The following is a 25,021-nucleotide window of genomic DNA, read 5'->3' on the forward strand; positions in this document are numbered from 1 at the left end:
CATTAATAATTTATTTATATAATAAAATAACTTATAATTTAATAATATATAATTAAAAAATAGAAATATTGTAAATAAATATTTTGGAGTGTTTGTTTCAAGTTTAAGAATTATATTTTCAAGAAGCTAAACATATTCATTTCCATAAAATTTTACTCAATTTTTTATTGATAAATAGTTTTACTAGTTTTCTTTAAAATATTAAATAATATGCCTAACACATTTTTTAAAAATATTTGAAAATCAAACTTCTCTATTTCTATTCTTGAATAACTTATTTCTAAAAACCATTTTGAATCCTTGCAGCAAACGCCCTCTTAAATATATTTTGACTTGCCAACCCTATAAAAATATTAATGTCAAAATAAATAAATAAATAAATAAATAAAGGTTTTTGGTATAATGTCCAATTCAAAACACCTTAAATTAATTAATATCAATCATTAATAAATAAATCAATAGACTTTTTTATTCATTCCATCAAAAACCCATATTCTATTTTATTAATATTAGGTGTATTACACTATTACAATTTATTTACACCATTACACAGAGACTACAACAGCAAGTTCTATAAATAGTCAACAACGTGGTACCAATGTTTCCATAAGTTCAAAAGTCACAAACACTACTCATCAATCATCTAAAACCTTGTACCTTGTCTGTTCTTCCATTGAAATCCAAGGCAGAATAAATCTCAAAATTCTCTTCCTTTTTCTCTTTTCCCACCTACAAATGGTCGAACTCAACATCATCAAGAACAAAATGTGGATCTTTTCACATTAATCTACTTCTGTTTCAATAATCCTCTAAAAAATTCGTCCTCCCTTTGCTTAATGGAAGTTATGACCAACGATACTATCAACAAACAAAGCAACATCCGTTTTCAAAAGCTTTCATTTTGGTTCGCCCCTACTACTCGTCCACCTGGTTTTTTTCATCTTCTCTTTCGCAAGTAGCAACATCGTTAGTGATCGCAGTGTGAAATCCAGAGTCAGAACTATGTTTTGTGGGAAATTTTCTTCAACTGGGTATGATGATTTGGAGCTGTTGAGTCACTCTTTGCATGAGATTGGAGGTTCTGATGGTGTTTCGAGAGATGGGTTGTTGTTGTCATCGTTGACAGAAAGGGTTGGTGGTAAGAATGAGAATTGTGAGGCGAAAGCTTTGGCTGCTTTGAAGAATCATAGTGAAGCGGAGAGGAGAAGGAGGGAGAGAATAAATGGTCATCTTGCTACATTACGTGGTCTTGTGCCTTCTACTCATCAAAAGGTATTTTTTCGTTGCCTTCGGTTGGAATATTGTTCTTTTGTTGATTGTAAAATTGGTTTTGATTTTTGTTAAATTATTAATTGTTGTAGGAGATGCTAAATTGTCATTTGTGTGAAACTAGATTTGATTTGATTTCCTTACACACAAATTTGATTTGATTTGATTTAATTCTAAAATAGGTATTTTAGGTTTTTTTATAATTTTGAGCTTTTGGCTTAGAGAGCAAGTTAACCTAAATCTATAAATAGAGGGAGTAATCCATATTTTAGTAGTCAAGTTGTATTCACGCAATTGCAAGTTAATGAGAAGTTTTTCACAGTTTGCGGGTAGAGAGAAACTCTGCAAAAAATCATTATTTTTCTTAATTTCTTTCATATTTTTCATTGTCATTGCGTGGTACTAACAATCTTGTTCTTCAAGATTGATAGAAATTCATGATAGATATTGGTGGATTTCCAACATAAGAAAGATTGTGATCAAAATACTTATTTGTTGCATAACAACTTCCTAATATTTAGGCATGACAATTACACTCGTATCCTTGAATACTTATGCGAATAAGATTTAGATATTATTAAGTTATAGAACCATAATTGATCCACGAATCGATAGTTACTTGGGATAACGAAGGACCTAAACCTCGGATGCCATAGAGTGTTGAGAATCAAGTGTGAGGAAGAAGTCTCACATTGATTAGAAAAGGAAAGAATGAACACTTTATAAGTGAGAGAACCCACACACCTATCACCTTAAGGTTTTGTGTGAGTATGTGGTGTGTCTCTCACAAATGTGTGTGACAAGTATAAAAGTGTTCCCTCATTGACCCCCAAAGTGCCTCAATCATAGAGAAGGGTCTGACCTGGAGGATTAACACTTCAACGCTCAAGTTAAAATGTGAAGGAGAATAATAAACGAAATTTGAATTTGAAATTATATACCTGAAAGTAACGTGTGTACCCTGTATATAATGAGACGGTTGTAACAACCATATATTCTCTAGATGTATGATGCTCTTCATCTCCTATATTCTTCCACATTAATTCCTCTATACTGCGATCAATTCGAGCGAGTTTTCTTTAAGTAATCGGCTGATGGCTATTTTGGTCGGCCCATAAGAGATAAGAAGAAGATAATTTTACTATTAAAGAAAATGATTTTTCATATAGAATACACTGTTTTCTAAATTTTGTGTATGTCTTTTAAATGCGTGGAGATTGTAAAAGTTATAAGTGAGAGAAATATAGTGGAGATTGTAAAAGTTATAAGTGAGAGAAATATAGAAATATATGGCGTCTATATTTTGATGTTTAAATAACACAATTTTATGGTGAATTTTTATTTATCTAATTTAAAAAGTTAGGTAAAATTATCTTTAGTATAAACTGTTTTGAAAACATCAAAAAATTATATCATTTAAAATATAATTAAATATATGAAAATCAAATGGTATCTTGTGATTAGGGATGTTATAGGTTTATTTTTAGGCCTTAGCCTAGACTTTTTGAAGGTCTGGTTAGTCTGTTAGCCTACCTAAAGCCTATTTGTTTTAGACATATGTAAATAAGGAATTAAAATAATATTTAAATAGACTAACTAACTAAAAGATCAAGAGACTAAAAATTTATTTGCATTGACTTATTTTAAATTACCTATTAGCATAAGTTCTGTTAAACTATTTCTTTAAACGAACTTATGAAAACAATGTTCATAAGATGTTTTCATCTTATTTTCACAAGTTCTTCAATATAAGCAAGTATTATTTATGTATTTTAATTCAAAGTACAAAATATAACATAATAATAAAATAATTATTCATATTTATTTAAATCGACCGGCTTAATAGACTTAAAAAAAAAAATTGGCCTGAGACCTAGCCTTTTTAAGTAAATAGGCTTAAAAAAAGCTTAGATATTTTTTATTAAAAAAATTTAGTCTAGCATGAGCATGTGTAGACTAGTTTATATGTCTCTGTTATCGGTTTGACCTATTTCCACCCCTACTTGTGATTACTTGATGTTAGGTTATCCAGTTTTTTGTCCAATTTTATACTAATTGGTAGGGAAGTTGTCCCATAATTTTATTTATAATTTTAAAAGAAGAACTAGTAAACTACCCGCGCTGCCGCACGGGTACATTTATTTGATATTATATATATAATTTATTTAGATATTTAAAATATTGAATGATAAGTATAATTATATAAAAAATTAGATATTCATGAGTTTGTATAGGTTAAAATAATTTTGTATAGTTAATTTGTATTCAAATGCATATTGAAAGCAATTTTTATCAAAAAACAATTTGTGTGAATTTAACTAATCGTGTTCCGTTACAAATAAGAATTGTTAATTAAAATAAAATGGTTATTTAATTGATAGTGCCCCGTGAGAAAAATAGAAAATTTTGACATTTGAAAATAAGAATTTTGTGTCTCAAATAAGTATAATGTCAACTAAAACAAAATATGTATTTTGTTTATAATGATCCGTGAGAAAAGTAGAAATTTTGACATGTGAAAATATTTTTTTTAATAATTATGAATAATTTTGACATTTGAAAATAATTTTTTTAATAATTATGTTAATTCAATTTATTAAAATTGTGAGCGAAAAAATAATTTGTATAAAAAATTAATGATATTCATGAGTTTGTATAGGTTAAAATAATTTTGTATAGTAAATTTGTATTCAAATGTATAATGTCAACTAAAACAAAATATGTATTTTGTTCATAGTGATCCGTGAGAAAAGTAGAAATTTTGACATGTGAAAATAATTTTTTTAATAATTATGAATAATTTTGACATTTGAAAATAATTTTTTTAATAATTATGTTAATTCAATTTATTAAAATTGTGAGCGAAAAAATAATTTGTATAAAAAATTAATGATATTCATGAGTTTGTATAGGTTAAAATAATTTTGTATAGTAAATTTGTATTCAAATGCATATTGAAAGCAATATTTATCAAAAAAAAAATTGCGTAAATTTAACTGATCGTGTCCTGTTACAAATTTATTTAATACGATATAGATTTTATTTAAATATACATCTAAATTTGAAATGAGTTATTTAATTATAAAATGAATAATAATAATTTAAATTTAATTTGAATATTTGAAAATAAAAATTTTGTGTCTCAAATAAAGATAATTATTAATTAAAATAAAATTATTATTTTATTGATAGTGCCCCGTGAGAAAAATAGAAAATTTTGACATTTGAAAATAAGAATTTTGTGTCTCAAATAAGTATAATGTCAACTAAAACAAAATATGTATTTTGTTCATAGTGATCCGTGAGAAAAGTAGAAATTTTGACATGTGAAAATAATTTTTTTAATAATTATGAATCATTTTGACATTTGAAAACAAGAATTTTGTGTCTCAAATAAGTATAATGTCAACTAAAACAAAATATGTATTTTGTTCATAGTGATCCGTGAGAAAAGTAGAAATTTTGACATGTGAAAATAATTTTTTTAATAATTATGAATCATTTTGACATTTGAAAATAATTTTTTTAATAATTATGTTAATTCAATTTATTAAAATTGTGAGCGAAAAAATTAAAATAAAAGTGAAAATATTGGAGAGAAAAATGCAAGAGAGAAAGAGAGAGAAAAGTAAGTAGAAATGAAATGAAAAATAAATGTGGAGAGAGAAGTGAGATAGAATAAGAGTAGTATAAGAAAAATAAGAAAATAAATATGAATAAGAAAGTTGAAATGTAAGAAAGTAAGTGTAAGAAAAAGAAATGTGGGGGAAATTTGAAATTTGAATGAAAAGAAGAAAAGGAAAAGGTGAGGATATGTGAGAAGTGTAGAAAAATAGTTGGTTTATGAAATGACCAAACTAACCCTTGAGTAGAAAATTAGTTAAAAAGGAAGGGCAATAATGTAATTGTGCAGGACTATTGTTTTGATTGCTAGATAGTAGATTTATACTAATTGGTAGGGAAGTTGTCCCATAATTTTATTTATAATTTTAAAAGAAGAACTAGTAAACTACCCGTGCTGCCGCACGGGTACATTTATTTGATATTATATATATAATTTATTTAGATATTTAAAATATTGAATGATAAGTATAATTATATAAAAAATTAGATATTCATGAGTTTGTATAGGTTAAAATAATTTTGTATAGTTAATTTGTATTCAAATGCATATTGAAAGCAATTTTTATCAAAAAACAATTTGTGTGAATTTAACTAATCGTGTTCCGTTACAAATAAGAATTGTTAATTAAAATAAAATGGTTATTTAATTGATAGTGCCCCGTGAGAAAAATAGAAAATTTTGACATTTGAAAATAAGAATTTTGTGTCTCAAATAAGTATAATGTCAACTAAAACAAAATATGTATTTTGTTTATAGTGATCCGTGAGAAAAGTAGAAATTTTGACATGTGAAAATATTTTTTTTAATAATTATGAATAATTTTGACATTTGAAAATAATTTTTTTAATAATTATGTTAATTCAATTTATTAAAATTGTGAGCGAAAAAATAATTTGTATAAAAAATTAATGATATTCATGAGTTTGTATAGGTTAAAATAATTTTGTATAGTAAATTTGTATTCAAATGTATAATGTCAACTAAAACAAAATATGTATTTTGTTTATAGTGATCCGTGAGAAAAGTAGAAATTTTGACATGTGAAAATAATTTTTTTAATAATTATGAATAATTTTGACATTTGAAAATAATTTTTTTAATAATTATGTTAATTCAATTTATTAAAATTGTGAGCGAAAAAATAATTTGTATAAAAAATTAATGATATTCATGAGTTTGTATAGGTTAAAATAATTTTGTATAGTAAATTTGTATTCAAATGCATATTGAAAGCAATATTTATCAAAAAAAAAATTGCGTAAATTTAACTGATCGTGTCCTGTTACAAATTTATTTAATACGATATAGATTTTATTTAAATATACATCTAAATTTGAAATGAGTTATTTAATTATAAAATGAATAATAATAATTTAAATTTAATTTGAATATTTGAAAATAAAAATTTTGTGTCTCAAATAAAGATAATTATTAATTAAAATAAAATTATTATTTTATTGATAGTGCCCCGTGAGAAAAATAGAAAATTTTGACATTTGAAAATAAGAATTTTGTGTCTCAAATAAGTATAATGTCAACTAAAACAAAATATGTATTTTGTTCATAGTGATCCGTGAGAAAAGTAGAAATTTTGACATGTGAAAATAATTTTTTTAATAATTATGAATCATTTTGACATTTGAAAATAAGAATTTTGTGTCTCAAATAAGTATAATGTCAACTAAAACAAAATATGTATTTTGTTCATAGTGATCCGTGAGAAAAGTAGAAATTTTGACATGTGAAAATAATTTTTTTAATAATTATGAATCATTTTGACATTTGAAAATAATTTTTTTAATAATTATGTTAATTCAATTTATCAAAATTGTGAGCGAAAAAATTAAAATAAAAGTGAAAATATTGGAGAGAAAAATGCAAGAGAGAAAGAGAGAGAAAAGTAAGTAGAAATGAAATGAAAAATAAATGTGGAGAGAGAAGTGAGATAGAATAAGAGTAGTATAAGAAAAATAAGAAAATAAATATGAATAAGAAAGTTGAAATGTAAGAAAGTAAGTGTAAGAAAAAGAAATGTGGGGGAAATTTGAAATTTGAATGAAAAGAAGAAAAGGAAAAGGTGAGGATATGTGAGAAGTGTAGAAAAATAGTTGGTTTATGAAATGATCAAACTAACCTTTGAGTAGAAAATTAGTTAAAAAGGAAGGGCAATAATGTAATTGTGCAGGACTATTGTTTTGATTGCTAGATAGTAGATGGAGCTCAGTCTTTTGATTACTGTAAACACGACAAGTATTGAAATTTGAAGTGCATTATTGAGATTAAATTAATGGTTTTCTGATTATATCATTGTTGTCATTATATGGTCAACTTGTTGTGAGAGTTACTTATTTCTAAAGTCAACTACCATGGTCCATCATTTTATCATTGTTTATTCTGCATGACAAACAACCTCACCAATTATGTATAGTTCATGATAATATTATTTTCACGGTTTCTTCTTCAGGAAATAATTTATTATTTAATGTAATATCAAACATTACTTGCTTGATTAGTCACCATCACATGAACACAAATATACAACAACAACCAAATATTATTTTACTAATTCAAGTGGTAGACATGATCAAATTTTATCATAATATTTTAATATTATGTTTTATTCAAATTTTGAGAATTTTTTAAACTTCTTTTATAAATTTTTTAATTCTTCCTTAATTTTTTTACTATAATATTTTTAATTTTTAATTTTTACAGACACAAACCACTTAGATATACATTTTTTAGTATAAATTTTATCTCAACCTCTCCAATATAATATTCTTAATTTTTTCTCGTTTAGTCTTGCAACATATCTAATATAAATTTCTCACCTCTAACACACTTATTTTATTTTCGTATTGACTTTTTATCATCCAACATTCAGTCTCGTACAACTTAAACATAACTTTTGTGTCACATAAAATTTTTGAGGCACTTCTATTTCTACGTCGTTTAGCATTATCAATCCAAAATATTTAAATCGTCTGACTTGTAGGATGATATGATCTTCAATTTTTATCACTAGATTAAAAATTCTTCTTTTTTTTGTGTGAAATTTTATCTTACTTATATTCAGACGAAAGTCATGTATTTCTAAGACTTGTCTATACATCTCCAACTTCTCATTAATATTCTTATTCGACTCCCTAAATAGAATTATATTATCTCTAAATAGAACTATATATTTGGAAAAAAAACATACATCTAACAAAAATATACAACATTAAAAAGTAAGTTATTTTAATCTGATGGCTTTCATCAAAATAAATAAAAAAGAGAACAAACGTTTTCATTGCAATTAGATTGATTAAGATATTGCTTTGAACTTTTGTCGTTGACTTGCAACTATGCAAGCTGTTCTTTTTCTTCTGGAGGGCATGACATAGTCAGTTTCTTGAGCTATGTTTTTTGTTGTTTTATTCCACCGCCATTTTATCTTCATTTGTCACACAACTCATATAATGGTGATGTGGAACAATGAAATACTATTTTATATATATATATATATATATATATATATATATATATATATATATATATATATATATATATATATATATATATATATATATATATATATATATATATATATATATATATATATATATATATATATATATATATCAATCATCATAGTTAATAAATAAATAAATAAATAACTTGATGTCTTTTAGATGGACAGAGCCACATTACTTGCTAAAGTGATCAGCCAAGTGAAGGAATTAAAGAATCATGCAATGGAAGCAAGCAAAGGTTTTCTAATTCCAATGGAAACCGATGAAGTGAAAGTTGAACCATATGATACTAAACTAGGATATGGATGCATGTCTTACATGGCAACTATATGCTGTGATTACCAACCTGAGATACTTTCTGACCTTAAAAAAACACTTGATGCACTTCAACTTCAACTAGTGAAGTCAGAGATGTCAACATTGGAAAGTAGAATGAAGAATGTGTTTGTATTCACATGTTGCAAAGGGCATAATAATAGTGTTAATGTTGAAGCTTGTCAAAGTATTGCAAATGTTGTTCATAAGGCACTTGGTTCTGTGTTGGAAAAGGCTTCTATGTCAATGGAATTTGCACTTAGAACTTCGTATCCAAACAAGAGGAGAAGAATATGTTGATGTGTTGTAATATTATAAGGGACTCTAAAATTTTCTCATGTTGATGCCATAAAACTAAGTGTGCGAGTGTGTGGACCCGTTAGAGATTTGTGTTATTGGAAGTTTTATGGAGAAAAATGCATTGTAATAAGCCTAAGATGCTTAATGTTTGAGTATGTTTACTTCAATAATATTTTGTTTTCTTCATCAAATCAAACACTAAAAAGTTATATTGAATACTTCCAAAATATCAATAGGGAAATTTTCTCTTCATAGGTAATAACTAATAAGAGCTGAAAATAGACCATTAACAATATTCTCTTCAATAATAGGTTTAGAAAATCATATCAACCGTGATACATTAATTAAAATAGATGTTATATGAGCTCCAAAATCAACTGTTAGCTCAAATATAATAAAAAGTGGGAATAGATTTTACTAAAGAAAGTATAAGATACTTAATTCTCATACAGATTTTGTGTCGGCGTATTTAAACGTGACATCATCATTTTTTACGTGATCCAAAAGAAAATGGTTTCAAATTTTAATGTGCTTGGTGCAAGATTGCAACACAAGATTTTATGTAAGGTTGATGATATTAGTGTTGTCGCTTTTTATTGGTATATGCAGTGATATATTTGTAAGGGCCTTCAAATAGGACGGTATATGTCTTTTGTTGGGCGCTTGCCCCTATGAGATGCGGCCTAAGGCATATTCTTCATGTGGCACAAGGGTTCGCTCTAAGGGAAAAACATGAGTAATATCGTTTATCCATCTTCTAAGTGCGTGTGCGAAGTTAAATCATGACTCTTTAAGAAATAGGCGGTCAATAGCCTCCCTCAGAGTCAAAGGGATGGATGTTATCACTTTTTAGGGATTCCTGAATTACAAATAACATATCTAATGGTGAGATAATTGATTGATTAAAACAAAGGCTCAATATTTTTTTACGAAATAGTTTGGTTCATCTTCAATCAATAACATTATGAATGCAAAAATTTAAACCTAACAAATTAGATATGTTTTCAACAAATTTAATATTAAAATCGTAAAGAAATTAGAATTAGAAGATTGGGTTGGTGAGTTTATAGTGACTTGACTCAGCCGCTATCGTCCTTGTAGGGGGCTAGTGTAATCTTGATGGATAATTCATCAAAATTTGCTTTTTGCACTATGATATCTAATGTACAAAGTTTGTATGATTCTATTCAAGTAATCTAATTCTTGAATCGATTCAAGAAAACATTCAATTCAAATAAACATAATGTCTTCATGATTTTGAATTGACTTGTGTTTGTTCAATTAAATTTGATCAAAACTTCAATCAAAATCTAACACATTAGTTTCAATTGATTCAACTCTTCGCATAATTTAATTCAAATTATAAGAGACTTCGTAACAAAAAAGTTTAATGCATGAGAAAACTTTCAAATGCTCTATGAATGAAAATTTTCTATCTAGAGACTTTTACTCTACACAGTGTTTTAAAAACCGGACCGGAAATTAAACCGGTGAGGATATTGGGTCACTGGTTTATTGGTCGAACCACCGAGTCACTAGTCGAACTGCATGACTAAACTGGGTTAAACCGGATAACTCAGTTGAATAGACGAGTCGTTATATCAAAATTATATAGGTATAAAATCTGTCAAACCGAATAATTCAGTCTCTAAAAAATATAACTAGCACTTAAATTTTTTGAAAATATCATACTATAAATAAATTCACAAATTTATATTTAAATTCAAATTTTACGCATAGGTATCACACACAATAAAATAGAACATAATTATAAAATATAATTGCAAACGAAAGTTTAATCGCAATATAATCTAATTTAATAATTTATAACAAAATAATTTCATTGTCTATTAAATATAATTTCAATAAAAAAAATTGTTTCAATGTTGGGACCTACTTCTTCAATATCAAAATTATCGGTAACAAAATCAACTGCATCAGGAACAATTTTTTTATTTTTTTATTTTTTATTTTAATTTTACATTAAAATAGTCAAAAAGACATTGTTTTAATTTTTTAAAATAAAAATAAATAAATAAATAAAGAAATGCATTTAAACCGCCGGTTCACAAAAACCGCCGATTTTCCCAGTTTTAGCGGTTTACATCGATTTTGACCGGTTCACATCGGTTCAAAGACATTTCCGATCCAGCTATTGAACCAACCTGGCCGGTTCCCAGTTCGATCGGTCCGACCGGCCGGTCCGGTTTTTAAAACATGACTTTTACACATTAAATTACTACTAAATTAATTAACAACATTCAAAATAAAAATAAAAATCTGTACAAAACACATTTACACTTCTGGCCAAAATCGTTATAGTACTAATAATCTTCCTTGAAAGTGTAACTCCCTTAGAGTGTGTTTGGAGAAACATTTTAATGAGGAAAAACAACTTTTTGAGAGAATTTAAAATGAATTGACCAAAATTCATTGTTTAGATACAAAATATGGAGAATCGTTAAAATGATGGAAATTTATGAAGTATTTTATTCAAGTTTGATTTAAGAAATTCCAAATGATACCAAAAAGTAAAGAATTTGAAATTGCTTCTTTATCCTGTATAATGCAAATGCTAAATTGTTTATTATTAATTTTTCAAATTTTGCAAGATGGTCCCTATATCTTATGAAAGTTTCAAATTCACCCTAACATTTTTATAAATTGCAAATAAGTCCCTAATAATTTTCAAATTTTATAAATTGATCCTTTAAATTTTCAAAAATTACAAATTGGTCCATATTTTTATATTTTAAATTTGACTCAAAAGTTTTAAAATTTATAAAAATAACCCCAAAAATTTAACAATGAATCATTTTAATACTCTATCAAAACAAAAGAATTTTAAAATGAATGAATTTCAATCGAATTATTTGAATTACTTAAAATTTTAAATTTCTTAAATTTTTTCAATTAACTCATCCAAACACACTCTTAACACTTAAGAACATTGGTAATAAAATCTCACCACATCATATCATAAGCTTCAATTAAGTTAGCTTTAATAGTAAAGGAACTCAACTTTTCTATCAACATCTTCATGTTGTGAACCATCTCTTGAACTACCACAATTTGGGAATACTCTTACTCAAACAAAACCAATATGAAAAAGAAGAGACAGTTGTTAAAAATGACTTTAAATTTATTAACTAGACAACCTTATTATTTTAAAAATTTGCTTTCCAAGATATAAGTCAAAATTGTTCGGTCATCATGATAAACATCCACATTAGATCAAAAACTCACATCTGTATATAATAATCTTCCCCTCAAGTGTGAGTCCATACACTATACTTCCCCTCAAATGGAAGCTCTTTCATCCACATATACTCTCCCTCAAACGAAAACTCTTTCATCCACATACACTTGTATTATCGGTGCGGACACTACAACGACCCTCCCCCTCAAACAAAAGCTCTTTCTTCCACATATACTCTTCCTCGAGCGAAAGCTCTTTCATGCTCATACACTTGTACCACCGTCTGACCACCACATTGTTAAGAACAGTTTTGATACAAGAAGTCAGTCTCTTAATTGAACCATCGACGCTGATATCACTATTGGATCATCCATCTTGGTTCAAGAGCAACACAAAAATAAAAGAGATTACACATATTCTCTCTAAACATTAAGTTGACAAGTATATGAGTTACCTCACTTATAAAGTGTTCAACATTCACTTTTCTAAACAATATAGGACTTCCAACTCACACTTGTACACAACAAAAATAGACCCACATTTATGACATTAATATAATGCAATTCAATTGGTTTAAACATGTTTTTCTAATTGTCGCAAAATGCTAGGATGGAATGTAAAAACAACGTTGTGAAATAAATCACATTTTATGCCAAAACATTTTCTAAATCATTTATATAACTAATCAAATGTGTAAAATAAATCACATTTTATGCCAAAACATTTTCTAAATCATTTATATTACTAATCAAACGTGTGGATGCATCCCTCTTTTTTCAAACGTCATTTCAAAAATCACATTTTGTGCCAAAATATTTTCTAAATCATTTATATAACTAATCAAATGTGTGGATGCATCTCTCTTTTTTCAAACGTCACAAATGCTATGGTGGAATGTGAAAGCCCCGTTGTGAAATAAATCACATTTTGTGCCAAACTATTTTCTAAATCATTTATATAACTAATCAAATGTCTGGTTACATCCCTCTTTTTTCAAACGTCACAAATGCTAGGGTGTAATGTGAAAATACCATTGTGAAATAAATCACATTTTGTGCATACCCTAAAAATTTGATATGGCCCACACACAAAAAATGAGGGCGGGGTCCTAATTTGTATACCCTGCACTTTTAATGCCTAAAATTTGCAGAATGTTATGTTTACGCACGCAAAAGCCCACAAAAAGCAAGACGAGACAGGTCAAGCATATTAGTGGGTACGGGATTAAAATCTTGATCCAGCTCACAAAAACTGCGGACAAAACTGACATGTCTAACATACCAGATCCATTTTGTCGCCGCAAACCATTGTAGCCGCATAATGCATCAAAGACAACCATCTCTCCCATATGCTGCAAGAGGTGGAGTTGTTTTCTCTTGAACTCACATAAACAAGCTCGCTTGAACCTTAATGCCAATCACACGATGTTTGCTAATGTGCACTTAGGACATCAACAAGACACCCCATCTAGTTGTATCGAGGTAATATGTAAATTAAAGGGAGTAGCAAAACAACGTTGTGCAGCCCAAAATAATTAGCCAAAGCCAGCAACAAAATATTGCTATGCAGCTGATCTAGTTGGCAATCATGCAGATGATTTTGAGAAAAATGATCTACCTATTAAACGAATCCAAAACAAATCAATTTCCCTTCTCTTGGACAAGTAAATGTAATTGCTCTACCAAATTCTTAAACTCGCGTCATAAGGTAGCATGCATAGCAAATGGCCTTAGAGAAAAGGTATCAAATTCCATTTTAATCAATTTAGCCCCTAATTCCCTCCACATATGCCATAACCCACACAAAAATTCCCTGGCTTTCATTCAAAGTAATCCCTTAAAACGTGCCCCCATGAAGCCATCATGCACAAGCCAGGTGCCTGGTGGTATCATGGTCGAGTATTCATTCCGATCCCATTTGATCACCAGCCAGAAACACCGTTCAAAAGTAACATCTCAAGACATCATTTACTCAAATCACAACATGCACTTGTGATTTTAATACCATTTATTTGAAACGATGCAAATTTAAAAGTGGTTATAACTGTGAAAGCCAGCCTTTTAAGGAAAGCAATCAAGTGCACCATATGCATTATATCATTAGCATTTATATTTGATGAAAATGTGTTACAAAATAATTGTGTCACTTCAGAGAATGATACAAAAAATAGCTCCCTTTACTAACTAGACATTTGAGGGTCCAAACTGGCATTCAAAAGTCCTACATCTTAACCTCAGTGGAAAAGGGCAATGCGGTGTTGGCCGATCCACTCCAAATAGAAAATGGGACAGGAACCACCTCAAAATTCATTAGAAAAGGCAGACAATAACAATCACAAGATTTATGTCAACAACAACAACAACAACAACAAAAACATTCACAAGGTTCGATACAGAATCCATTGAAGTTAGAAGTTATGCAGAATTTTCAGTGATAACAAACAAACAAGTTATTCGTCCCAAGAGATGACTAATGAGAGGGAAAACAAAAAAGAAACACCAAATTATAGCAAAGTTAATTGTTGCCCATTCTCCTCTAGAACCCAAACAAAGAACACCACATACACAATAGCAGCACAGTGCAACACAAGGTAATAAACCAAAACATGGTGTTGTACTTTTTACCTTCATATATCCTACTTTTAGCTCAAGAGAGACAAAAGCATTAACATTTCTCTTATCTTGCTTTCCTTTATTACCAGCTTCGGCAATCAATCATCAATTATTAGCTCAAATACTTTTCTTGTTATACTAATGGCTAGTTAACAACCACTTGATGTGTGTGTGACAAAGCTTTATTGTGTATTACACAAGCCAAACTAAAATTTTAAAAATCATGAACTGTGAAGAATACAAAACATCCTTCGCTTTTTCCCTACATTGAAAATATATTTTCAGAAATAGTAAAATCTTGTTTTAAAAAACCATCATTGTGTTTTTGTGTGTATAAATTATGGATTTATGCACACAAAAATGGCATTGCAATTGCCACATCAAGTTTGAGCTTGGATTCCCACAACAAACAAGGCAGATAATCACCAAAGAAGGTGTTTACACAACTTCACTAAACTGATTTCACAGAAGTCTGATGCAGAATTAGTTTACAATCAAATCAAAAGGATATGTAAAAATAAATAAAATTAAACAAAACACAAGCCTGACCATAATAAACATATACTAGCAAATAATGAGGTAAAAAGTTAAAACATCAAAATTAAATTGAGATATCATCATAAGTTCACAACAACCATGCATAGTACATATATGCACATAGAATCATAGACAGCGATATCATGTTTCAAATTCAACGTGATGCACCTTGCAACTTGATCAAGAACTTGGCAAGCTAATTCAGGAAGCAAAATACTCAAAACAAAAAGTTCAACAAAACTTCCACATAATCACTACATAAAAAAACTACACCATGTTATGTAAGCTTTAACTAGCAGCTAGAGTAAATAGGAGCACAACAAATAGAAGCAGAGGTAGTGAAGCAGCAACAAATAGCAGTCCATGTAACCAAGACCAAAAATTTCATTGTCTGCATGCACGAAATCAGCACAATCATTTAAAGCACAAGCGCCCAAGAAGCCATCACAAAGCTGAACGAAACACCTAAACAAAACTCAAACCAATAATTAACATTCAAAAAAACAGTGAACTGTCAAAAATCATCATAATCACTAAAAAGTTAAATTCAATCAACAAACAAATAAATGAAACAAGATAAATTTTGCAGAAAGATATCAATCAAACCCAATAAACATTGCCAATTAATTTATAAAACCAAATTGATAAGATGGAGGGGAGGCCCTTGTAACAAGCACACCAAAAACAAACTTCACTGTTTTAAAAACCATCAACTTACAAGTTACAGTTAAGAGTCACACACATATTCACTGATGAATAGGGGCATAGAGTTTCTTACAAACCAACAAAGCTTTCTAGTGAAGTGATAGACATTAACATAGATTGGAAACCTTGAAAACATGATCAGTTAATAAGTGAACCTAAATCCATTTTTTCAAAAGATAGTTGAAAACTGAATGCAAATAAGAAACTACATCATAATCTCAAAACCAAAAGCTTATACAAGCAGACACATATTGCATACAAAGCAAAAACAGAAAACCAATCACATATGGCCTAGAAAAGAAAATTGAAAACAAAACACAAAAAGTACCTCAATAATAAGGTGGCACGCCTTGGTACATTCCTCCGTTAGGGGGTCTCTGCATAGGCATAGGCTGCGACGGGTAACCATACTGTGAACCATCAGGGTATCCACCAACAGAGGGAGGATGACCTCTTGGACCGGAAACAGGCACGGGTCCAGGAACCGGACCGCCATACTGAGGGGCACCTCCACCAATTCCCGGCCCATATCCGCCACCAGAAGGAACTTGATTACCATAAGGCGGTTGTCCATAAGCATTAGGAGGGGCACCATACTGTGGCACCATTGCTGCATTAGGAGCATGATGATAATTAGGGTTAGAATTATCCACCGGGAAGCCTGATGGGTTTTGGTTCCCGGGTTTCGGCTTTTTGTTATCCACAGCCAACTTGCAAATCACTTGGTGACCATCAACGGTTTTGACAGACTCCACCAATGAGTTCCTTGCACCCTCTTCGGTTTTATACACAAAGAAAGCAAAGCCTCTAGTTTTCCCACTCGCTTTATCAAACCCTAATGGTCCCTCTTCGATTTCACCGTACTTCGAAAACTCACTCAATAGACTCTCCGCTGAAACTTCAAAAGGAACGTTACCTACAAAAACCTTACGAGCAGATACATCCCCGCCGGTAGAACCCGCACCCGCCGCCGCAAGCTGCGTCACCGTCATTCTCCCGTCAATCTTCTTGCTCGGTTCCTTTAGGGCAAGAATTGCACCGTCGACATGTCGGAAAACAACGAAGCCGTATCCCTTAGACCTACTGGTCGATTTGTCGAATATCACGATTGCTTCATCTAGGTCACCGTATGCAGCGAACACAGCACGGAGCGTCTCACTGGTGGTCTCGCCTGAGAGGCCGCGGACGAAAAGCTTCCGGCGTGAGGTATCACGGTCGGCGACAGAGCGTACGGCATCGAGAACGTTGGGGTGTTGAAGGGCGGCGGACTTAAGAAGGTCGAGTAGCTGGTCCTGAGTGAAGGGTTGGAGAATCTTGTGGATGTCTTCTGGGGTGAGGGTTGTTATGACGACGTCGGCGTCGTTGGAGAGAGGAGGAGAATTGGTGTCGCCGTTCTCTTCTGTTTTGCGCTTCTTGGAGAAGTCCATGGTGATAGATCTTGAGGGATTTAGGAATTAGGGATTTGAAACCAGAAGATGAAGTTAGGTTTTACGAAGTGAAACAGACAATACTACTACGATTACTCGTGCACCACAACGCAACCATATATTATATCGATAGTAGTCATTTAAATTAAATTCACTAACATATCAAATCTTCTGTTTTTTTTATTTAAATATCTTGTTTTTAATTTAATACTGTACTAGATAACAAGAGGACACAATTTTATAGTTTAATCAAAAATAATTAGGTTTTGAAAAAAAAAATCAAAAAATATGGAGAAATTCTTAATACTTCATCTGTCCCAAAATAAATGTCATATTTATAAGAAAAAAAATTGTTCCAAAATACTTGTCACTTTATATTACCAATACAATTTTATATTTAATCTTCTAATTGTACCCGCTAATAAATACAGTATTCTAAATTTATTGTTTTTTTTACTTAATATTAGTATTATTTTGAATACACCAATAATTAATCAGGATAATTTGGTAAAGTCACAATTCTCTCTCTTTTATTTATTATTGTTTCTTAATCTGTATGAAATGGATCATTGCGACAAATAATTTAGGCGGAGAGAGTATTTTATATATATATATATATATATATATATATATATATATATATATATATATATATATATATATATATATATATATATATATATATATATCATTAATAAATTTTTAATTTTTGAAATACTATAACAATATAAATTATATTTTAACAATTGTCTAAACTTTTTAAAATACTTCAAATCCTTTCTACAATCCAATTTTTTAGTTCTCCTAAATTAGGAGGATTTTAACTTTTGAATAAAAATAAATTTCAAAACCTTTCCACTTAAATCTTTTTATCATTTTCACTTAATTCTTCATTTTTTTTAAGTTCTCTATTTTCTTCTCCTCCAAACTCCCAAACAAAATTTTAGTTGAAAACTTCAATATTATTATCAACTAATAAAATAATGACATAATCAATATTTTTAGGAGAAAATAAATTGTAATTAGTGTGCTAGTTATCTCATATTAATACCACATAATGCTCTGAATTAAGGTATAGGCATGAACATGGGAATTTTTTCAAAAATATCAATTTGTATAGCAACTTAGGAGAGGGGTTTATGAGCCTCTTTGTATATATATTTCTATGCCACAGTGCATAGAAAAACATATTAGAATTTTTCTATCGCTGGTTCATTTATGGTACCATAGCTTGACAGGTTTCACTTGGAATTTTAAGACAATGTTTTATCATGACGATGTATCTGATCTTGAAAAAAGTCTTCTAAAGAGACGATCCACAAAACGGTGAAGAAAGCTCAATCATTGTATGATTTAAATTCCAATGATAATCTAGGAAACTTGATAACTCAAGTGTGATTTCGAGAGGAGAACCATGAAGAATGGGCGCGTGCCATGAAAATATTGTTATGTGCTCGTAGGAAATGTGGCTTTATAGAAGGCACCATTGAAACACAAAAGGAAAATTCTGATCAAATTGAAGACTGGTGGACTGTTCAATCTACGTTGGTGTCATAGATTCTAAATACCATTGAAGTTGATCTTCGTTCTGTTAGACGCTGGCCTATAGATCTAGAGGGGGGGGTGAATAGATCTCACTAAGTTTTTACAGATTTTTCTACAGACTTGAGCGAAAGCGGTTCTGAATCGACTTGCGTCTATTCTGGACCGCTATTGCAAAGGTCGTATGTGTTTCAAAACCAAATAGTAAGTGGAATTGATGGTGAAGTAATATGATAGCTAACCAATACGTTTAACAACTGAAATCCAATTAACTTCTAGATTGACAACTTTGCTTTGCAATGCAGTAAGATTGGATTAAGCAAAAACACAAACACTTGGTGATAGGTTCAAATTGATAGTGATTCAAGTTGTGGTGAATTGTGATGTTTGTGCAGAACTTTAATTCACAATTTTAACACTCGAATCGTTGATCAATTTTACACTTATAACCAATTATGAACAGAAAGTAAAAGAGAAAGTAAAAGCGACAAGAACACGATATTTGTTTAGGCAGTTCGTCGATCGTCCTCGCTACGACTACGTCTGCCCCCAATTCCAAATTGAAATTGGGTAATCTTTCATTAATGTTGAAAGTAGTATATACAAAGAAGATAACAAAGCGATAAACGATAAACCAATTATGTCGATCCTTTGAATCTTCTTCCCCCTTAATCTTGAGCCAGATCAAGGTTATCCAAGAGCTTCACTTTGATTCCCTTCTGCAGTGTCTTGATTCCTTGAACTCCCCGTTCCTCAATCGTTACACTCAGCCGAATCCTCAATGAACGCCTCTTGATAAAAACCCCCAAGAACCACCCGTCGTGGAGGACAAAACCCGCAGATTTTATTCACCAACAAACCCCACAAACCTTCACCCACTAGGAATCTTCAATTCCGTTCCATGGACGTTATCGAACTCATCACTAACCCGCAACGCAAGAATGATTATGTGTAATTGTGTTGGAGATGATGAAGAACGAAGATGAGAAGCGTTTGTGTATCTTTCAGTCGTTGGTGTTGCCTTGAATAATTACCCTTGCACAATATATATGATGCATAGCAGTTGGAATCAAGAATAACTGAATTTTGGACTTTCTTGATCAGTTAGGTCGACCACTTGTAGTGCTTAGGTCGACCTAACAGAGCTTGCTGAATTTTGCTCCCAGTTAGGTCGACCTGTTGAAGGAGTAGGTCGACCAGAATCCTCTTCTGGTGCGTTCTGGGAACATTTTCTCAGATTAGGTCGACCTAGTTGCTATGTAGGTCGACCTAACAGACTGATATGAAGATTTCTTCATTTTGAGTCGACCTAAATGGACTGTGAGTCGACCTAGCAGAGGTATATGGATTTTCCTTCATTCTAGGTCGACCTAGGTTGACAGTAGGTCGACCTAACTGCTGATTTTCTGCATTTTCCATGTTCAGCTTGTGTTGAGTCGACTTGTATGCATAGTAGATCATCTTGTGCTTTCATGAGTGATCAAATGCTTTACTTTTCTGATTCTTCCTTGTTGTTTGGATGCTCATTTGAGTTTGCCATAAATCAAAAACATCTTTGAGTGTAATCTTGTATTCACAAACTCCCCCTTTTTGATGATGGCAAACCAATACTCAAAAGCTTTGGTAGTAAGTGACAAGGACTCAAAAGAGCTCCCCCGTACATCCAGCATCTATCTCTCAACAGGGCAATCTCTCAACAAAGCTCCCCCGTACGCTCAGCATCTATCTCCCCCTTTGTCAACATCAAAAAGAGAGAACAGGAGAATAGAAGAGTAACAAGAGAACCATAGATAATAATGCTAGCATGTATAGTATAGTAGGTAAAAGGTAGTTAATGGTAGAATGAGACACATATGTGAGCAGGAGCAGTTTTTATGCATGAGGTCACTATAAGCGTGTTAATTGATAGCATATTATAGTATCAATAATATTTTTGGAAGTGAACACCAATTGCGTTACCGCTTTTTCAATATGACGCCTGGCTTGATGATGAGCTACCTTTATGCTAAAAAAATTGTTAGCAAGACAAATAGATATATACATAAAGTAAAGAAATAATATTAAGAGAAAACAAACGTAATTAGCCCAAATTAGAGATATCGAGTATCCCTAATTCCCTACGAATGTTGAAATATTGCTCCGTTGCTAGCGGTTTGGTGAAGATGTCAGCTAGTTGCTTCTTGCTTTCTACATGTTCAAAAGTAACGTCTCCTTTCTCTACATGATCTCGTAGAAAGTGATGCCTTATTTCAATATGTTTGGTACGTGAGTGTAAGACAGGATTTTTACTCAAGTTTATGGCGCTTGTGTTGTCGCACATGATAGGTATGTGATCAAGCTTAATACCAAAGTCAAGAAGCTGTTGCTTGAGCCATAATATTTGTGCACAGCAGCTTCCAGCAGCTACATATTCTGCCTCAGCAGTGGATAATGCAACCGATACTTGTTTCTTACTATGCCAACTTATTAATGAGTTTGAGAATAGATGACACGTTCCACTAGTGCTTTTTCTATCGGATTTGCAGCCAGCAAAATCTGAATCGGAGAATCCTACCAAATGACACTCATTTCCTTTTGGATACCATAGGCCATATGTAGTAGTTCCACGTAAGTATCGCAGAATTCTTTTGACAGCTTTCAAGTGAGATTCTTTTGGACAAGATTGATATCTTGCACACATACACACACTAAACATAATGTCTGGTCTTGAAGCAGTAAGATACAATAGTGAACCTATCATACCTCGGTATAATTTCACGTCAACCTCTTTACCTTTCTCATCTTTGTCTAGATTTGTATTTGTTGCCATAGGTGTGTCAATTTCCTTTGCTTCACTCATTCCAAATCTTTTGAGCAGCTCCGTACAATATTTAGTTTGATTCACAAACGTTCCATGACTGAGTTGCTTGATTTGTAGGCCAAGGAAGAAATTCAGCTCACCCATGAGACTCATCTCAAATTCACTCTGCATAAGCTTAAAAAAGTCTTTGACAAGTTTTGCATTAGTGGACCCAAATATAATATCATCTACATAAATTTGGACTAAGAGAATATCCTTATCTTTTCTTTTAATAAAGAGAGTGGTATCAACTTTACCCCTCGAGTACCCTTGACTAAGGAGAAATTTGCTCAAACGTTCGTACCAAGCCCGAGGGGCTTGTTTAAGACCGTATAGAGCACGTTTCAGCTTATAAACATGAGTTGGATACATGTAATTCTCAAAGCCGGGTGGCTGAGCAACATAGACTTCTTCATTTATATAGCCATTTAGAAAGGCACTCTTAACATCCATTTGGAATAGTTTGAAGTCTTTAGAACAAGCATAAGCAAGTAAAAGGCGAATAGCTTCGAGACGTGCTACAGGAGCGTATGTCTCTTCATAATCAATACCTTCCTCTTGATTGTAACCTTGAGCAACTAATCTAGCTTTGTTTCTAGTAATAACACCGTTTTCATCAAGTTTGTTACGAAAAACCCATCTAGTGCCTATTACTTGATGATCTCCCGGATGAGGGACTAAGTCCCAAACATCATTCCGTTTAAATTGGTTTAATTCTTCTTGCATGGCCATTAGCCAATGCTCATCAAGTAATGCGTCCTTAGCGTTTTTCGGCTCAACTTGTGAAACAAAAGCAAAATGATGGCAGAAGTTACTTATCTTTGAGCGTGTTGTAACGCCCCTTGAGATGTCTCCTATTATATTGTCAATTGGATGGTCTTTCACGTTTGTCCAGGCCTTGGGAAGTTCTTCATTGTTTGAGATGCTTTCTTTTTCATTTTCATTGTGAGACTCATCTTTCTCTCTCTCAGCATCTTTCTTTACAATACTCTCATCCTCATCTTCCTTATCCTTGACAATGTCTTCAGTGGATGGGCCTGCACCATTAAATGAAAGACCTTTCTCGACATATTTTGCATAAGATTCATCAAAAGAAACGTGTACTGACTCTTCTACTATAAGTAATCTCTTATTATATATTCGATATGCTTTGCTAGATTGTGAGTAACCAAGGAATATGCCCTCATCAGCTTTAGCATCGAATTTGCCAAGATTATCCTTACCATTGTTCAAAACAAAACACTTGCAACCGAATACATGGAGATGAGATACATTTGGTTTTCTACCCTTTAGTAATTCATAGGGAGTTTTGTTCAGTATAGGACGTATTGTTATCCTATTCAAAACATAACATGCTGTACTAATTGCGTCAGCCCAGAAATACTTTGGTAGATTACCCTCATTCAGCATTGTTCTTGCCAGCTCCTCTAGAACACGATTTTTACGTTCAACTACTCCGTTTTGTTGAGGTGTTCTAGGAGCTGAAAAGTTATGCTCAATTCCATGTTTATCACAGTATTTTTCAAAAGAAATGTTTTCAAATTCTCCACCGTGATCACTTCGAATTGCAACTATTTTGTTGTTCATTTTGTTTTGACATAATCTTGCAAATTGTGTAAAGGCTGGAAAAGTTTGATCCTTACTAGGTAAAAAGATTGTCCAACAAAATCTCGAGTAATCATCGACAATGACAAAACCATAGGTGTTTCCACCTATGCTTTTAGTCCTTGAAGGGCCAAAGAGATCCATGTGAAGTAGTTCAAGAGGGCGTGATGTTGAAACCACGTTCTTTGATTTAAAAGAGATTTTTGTTTGCTTTCCCTTTTGACAAGCATCACATAGATGATCTTTTGAAAAATTCATTTTGGGTAAGCCGATTACTAAATCTTTTGAGACAACTTTATTTAGTAAGTCAAAATTTATGTGGGCGAGACGTCTATGCCAAAGCCATGAGTCATCGCCTAGAGCAACTAGACATTTGGTACTAGACTTAGATACCTCATCCAAGTTTAGCATGTAGATGTTGTTTACTCTTAAGCCCTTAAACATAATGTCTCTTTTCTTAGTATGTTCTATTGTGCATCCAGAATTTGTAAACATTACTTTAAAATCTTTGTCGCACAATTGACTTATACTTAAAAGATTATGTTTAAGACCTTCTACTAGCAGCACATCAGTTATAGTAGTGGTAGAAGGGTTACCAACACTTCCTTTACCAAGTATGGCTCCACGATTGTTATCTCCATAGGTGACATACCCCTTTTTCTTTGCTTGAAACTCAACGAAAAGAGATAGGTCTCCAGTCATGTGTCTTGAACATCCGCTATCAAGGAACCACAACCTTTCGGCAATGTCAAGACACTTTTCCTGCAAGATTAATTTAAAGAGGGAGGTCCCCAATTTTCATTGGGTCCTTGGTAGTGAGTACACAATTTGTTGCACTTAGGCAACCATTGAAATACTCCTTTAGGAACTAAAATTCTCCTAAATTTGCATTTTTCAATGGTATGTCCCTTTTTGCAACAATAATGACAGGTAATATGATGAGAATATGGAGTTTTGCTAGTTGATACTTTTGGTACAAAAGTGTATTTACTATATAAAGGAGTATACGATCTTTTGAACTTGTTTGGATCAACCGCAAAAGTCACTTTTGGTTGTAGAGCCTTGTCTAACTTGGCTTTTAGATCTCTTACTTCTTTTTGCCAAATGTGACATGTCTCACAACCAAACCATGATGTAGGATCTAATTCAACTTTGTCCTTTTGAATGTCTAGCATAGATTGTTTTAAAGCTTCCATATCCCTTTCGGTTTTCTCAACTTTTGATTCAAGGTATGAAAATATTTTCTTATTTGAGGCCAAAAGTTTGAAAGCTTTAATTGCATCTCTATGTAATTCTTCAAAAGCAAGTTTTAGTTGAGAATGAGATACCTTATCTACGAGTTCAGGTTTAAGATGACTTACAGCTTTCTTTTTCTTGTTTTGATGAGCCATGAGACATAGGTTTGCTGATTCTTCTTCATCGCTTGACGAGCTTTCACTAGATGAATCACTTTCCCATGCTATGTAAGCTCTTTTAGATTTGTTATGACCTTTGCTTTGGTTCTTCTCCTTTTCTTTCTTAAGGTATGGAC

General features: G+C 31.4%; 2 protein-coding genes across 3 annotated transcripts; one reads left to right on the top strand and one right to left on the bottom strand.

The window, feature by feature from the left end:
* The first annotated feature begins 550 nt into the window (after positions 1 to 550).
* Positions 551 to 9,252, top strand: LOC131623616 (transcription factor bHLH30-like). The gene is made up of 2 exons (XM_058894626.1): positions 551 to 1,272; positions 8,569 to 9,252. Exons 1-2 carry the CDS (start codon positions 1,003 to 1,005, stop codon positions 9,022 to 9,024), a joined length of 726 nt encoding a protein of 241 aa, XP_058750609.1. The 5' UTR covers positions 551 to 1,002; the 3' UTR covers positions 9,025 to 9,252.
* Positions 9,253 to 15,415: 6,163 nt separating this feature from the next.
* LOC131623617 (UBP1-associated protein 2C-like) lies at positions 15,416 to 17,623 on the bottom strand. Of its 2 annotated transcripts, none has more exons than XM_058894628.1 (2): positions 16,435 to 17,623; positions 15,416 to 15,837 (listed from the first exon to the last, which is right to left on the bottom strand). In XM_058894628.1, the coding sequence occupies exons 1-2, from the start codon at positions 17,502 to 17,504 to the stop codon at positions 15,672 to 15,674; spliced, it is 1,236 nt and encodes a 411-aa protein (XP_058750611.1). In that variant the 5' UTR covers positions 17,505 to 17,623; the 3' UTR covers positions 15,416 to 15,671. The 2 variants fall into 2 exon arrangements, with proteins under 2 accessions (XP_058750611.1, XP_058750610.1); XM_058894627.1 differs by having other exon boundaries at positions 15,573 to 15,837; positions 16,406 to 17,622.
* Between the last annotated feature and the right edge of the window lie 7,398 nt (positions 17,624 to 25,021).

The sequence above is a fragment of the Vicia villosa genome, unplaced genomic scaffold (assembly GCF_029867415.1).
Source record: "Vicia villosa cultivar HV-30 ecotype Madison, WI unplaced genomic scaffold, Vvil1.0 ctg.000074F_1_1, whole genome shotgun sequence".
Classification (NCBI taxonomy): Eukaryota; Viridiplantae; Streptophyta; class Magnoliopsida; order Fabales; family Fabaceae; genus Vicia; species Vicia villosa.

Bases quoted from the DNA above. Each gene is read 5' to 3' on its own strand.
- LOC131623616 (XM_058894626.1), top strand. From the start codon at position 1,003: ATGTTTTGTGGGAAATTTTCTTCAACTGGGTATGATGATTTGGAGCTG. The intron at 1,273-8,568 runs GTATTTTTTCGT...GATGTCTTTTAG, and splicing joins TGCCTTCTACTCATCAAAAG to ATGGACAGAGCCACATTACT.
- LOC131623617 (XM_058894628.1), bottom strand. From the start codon at position 17,504: ATGGACTTCTCCAAGAAGCGCAAAACAGAAGAGAACGGCGACACCAAT. The intron at 15,838-16,434 runs GTACCAAGGCGT...AGTTTTGTTTAG, and splicing joins AGACCCCCTAACGGAGGAAT to GTGTTTCGTTCAGCTTTGTG.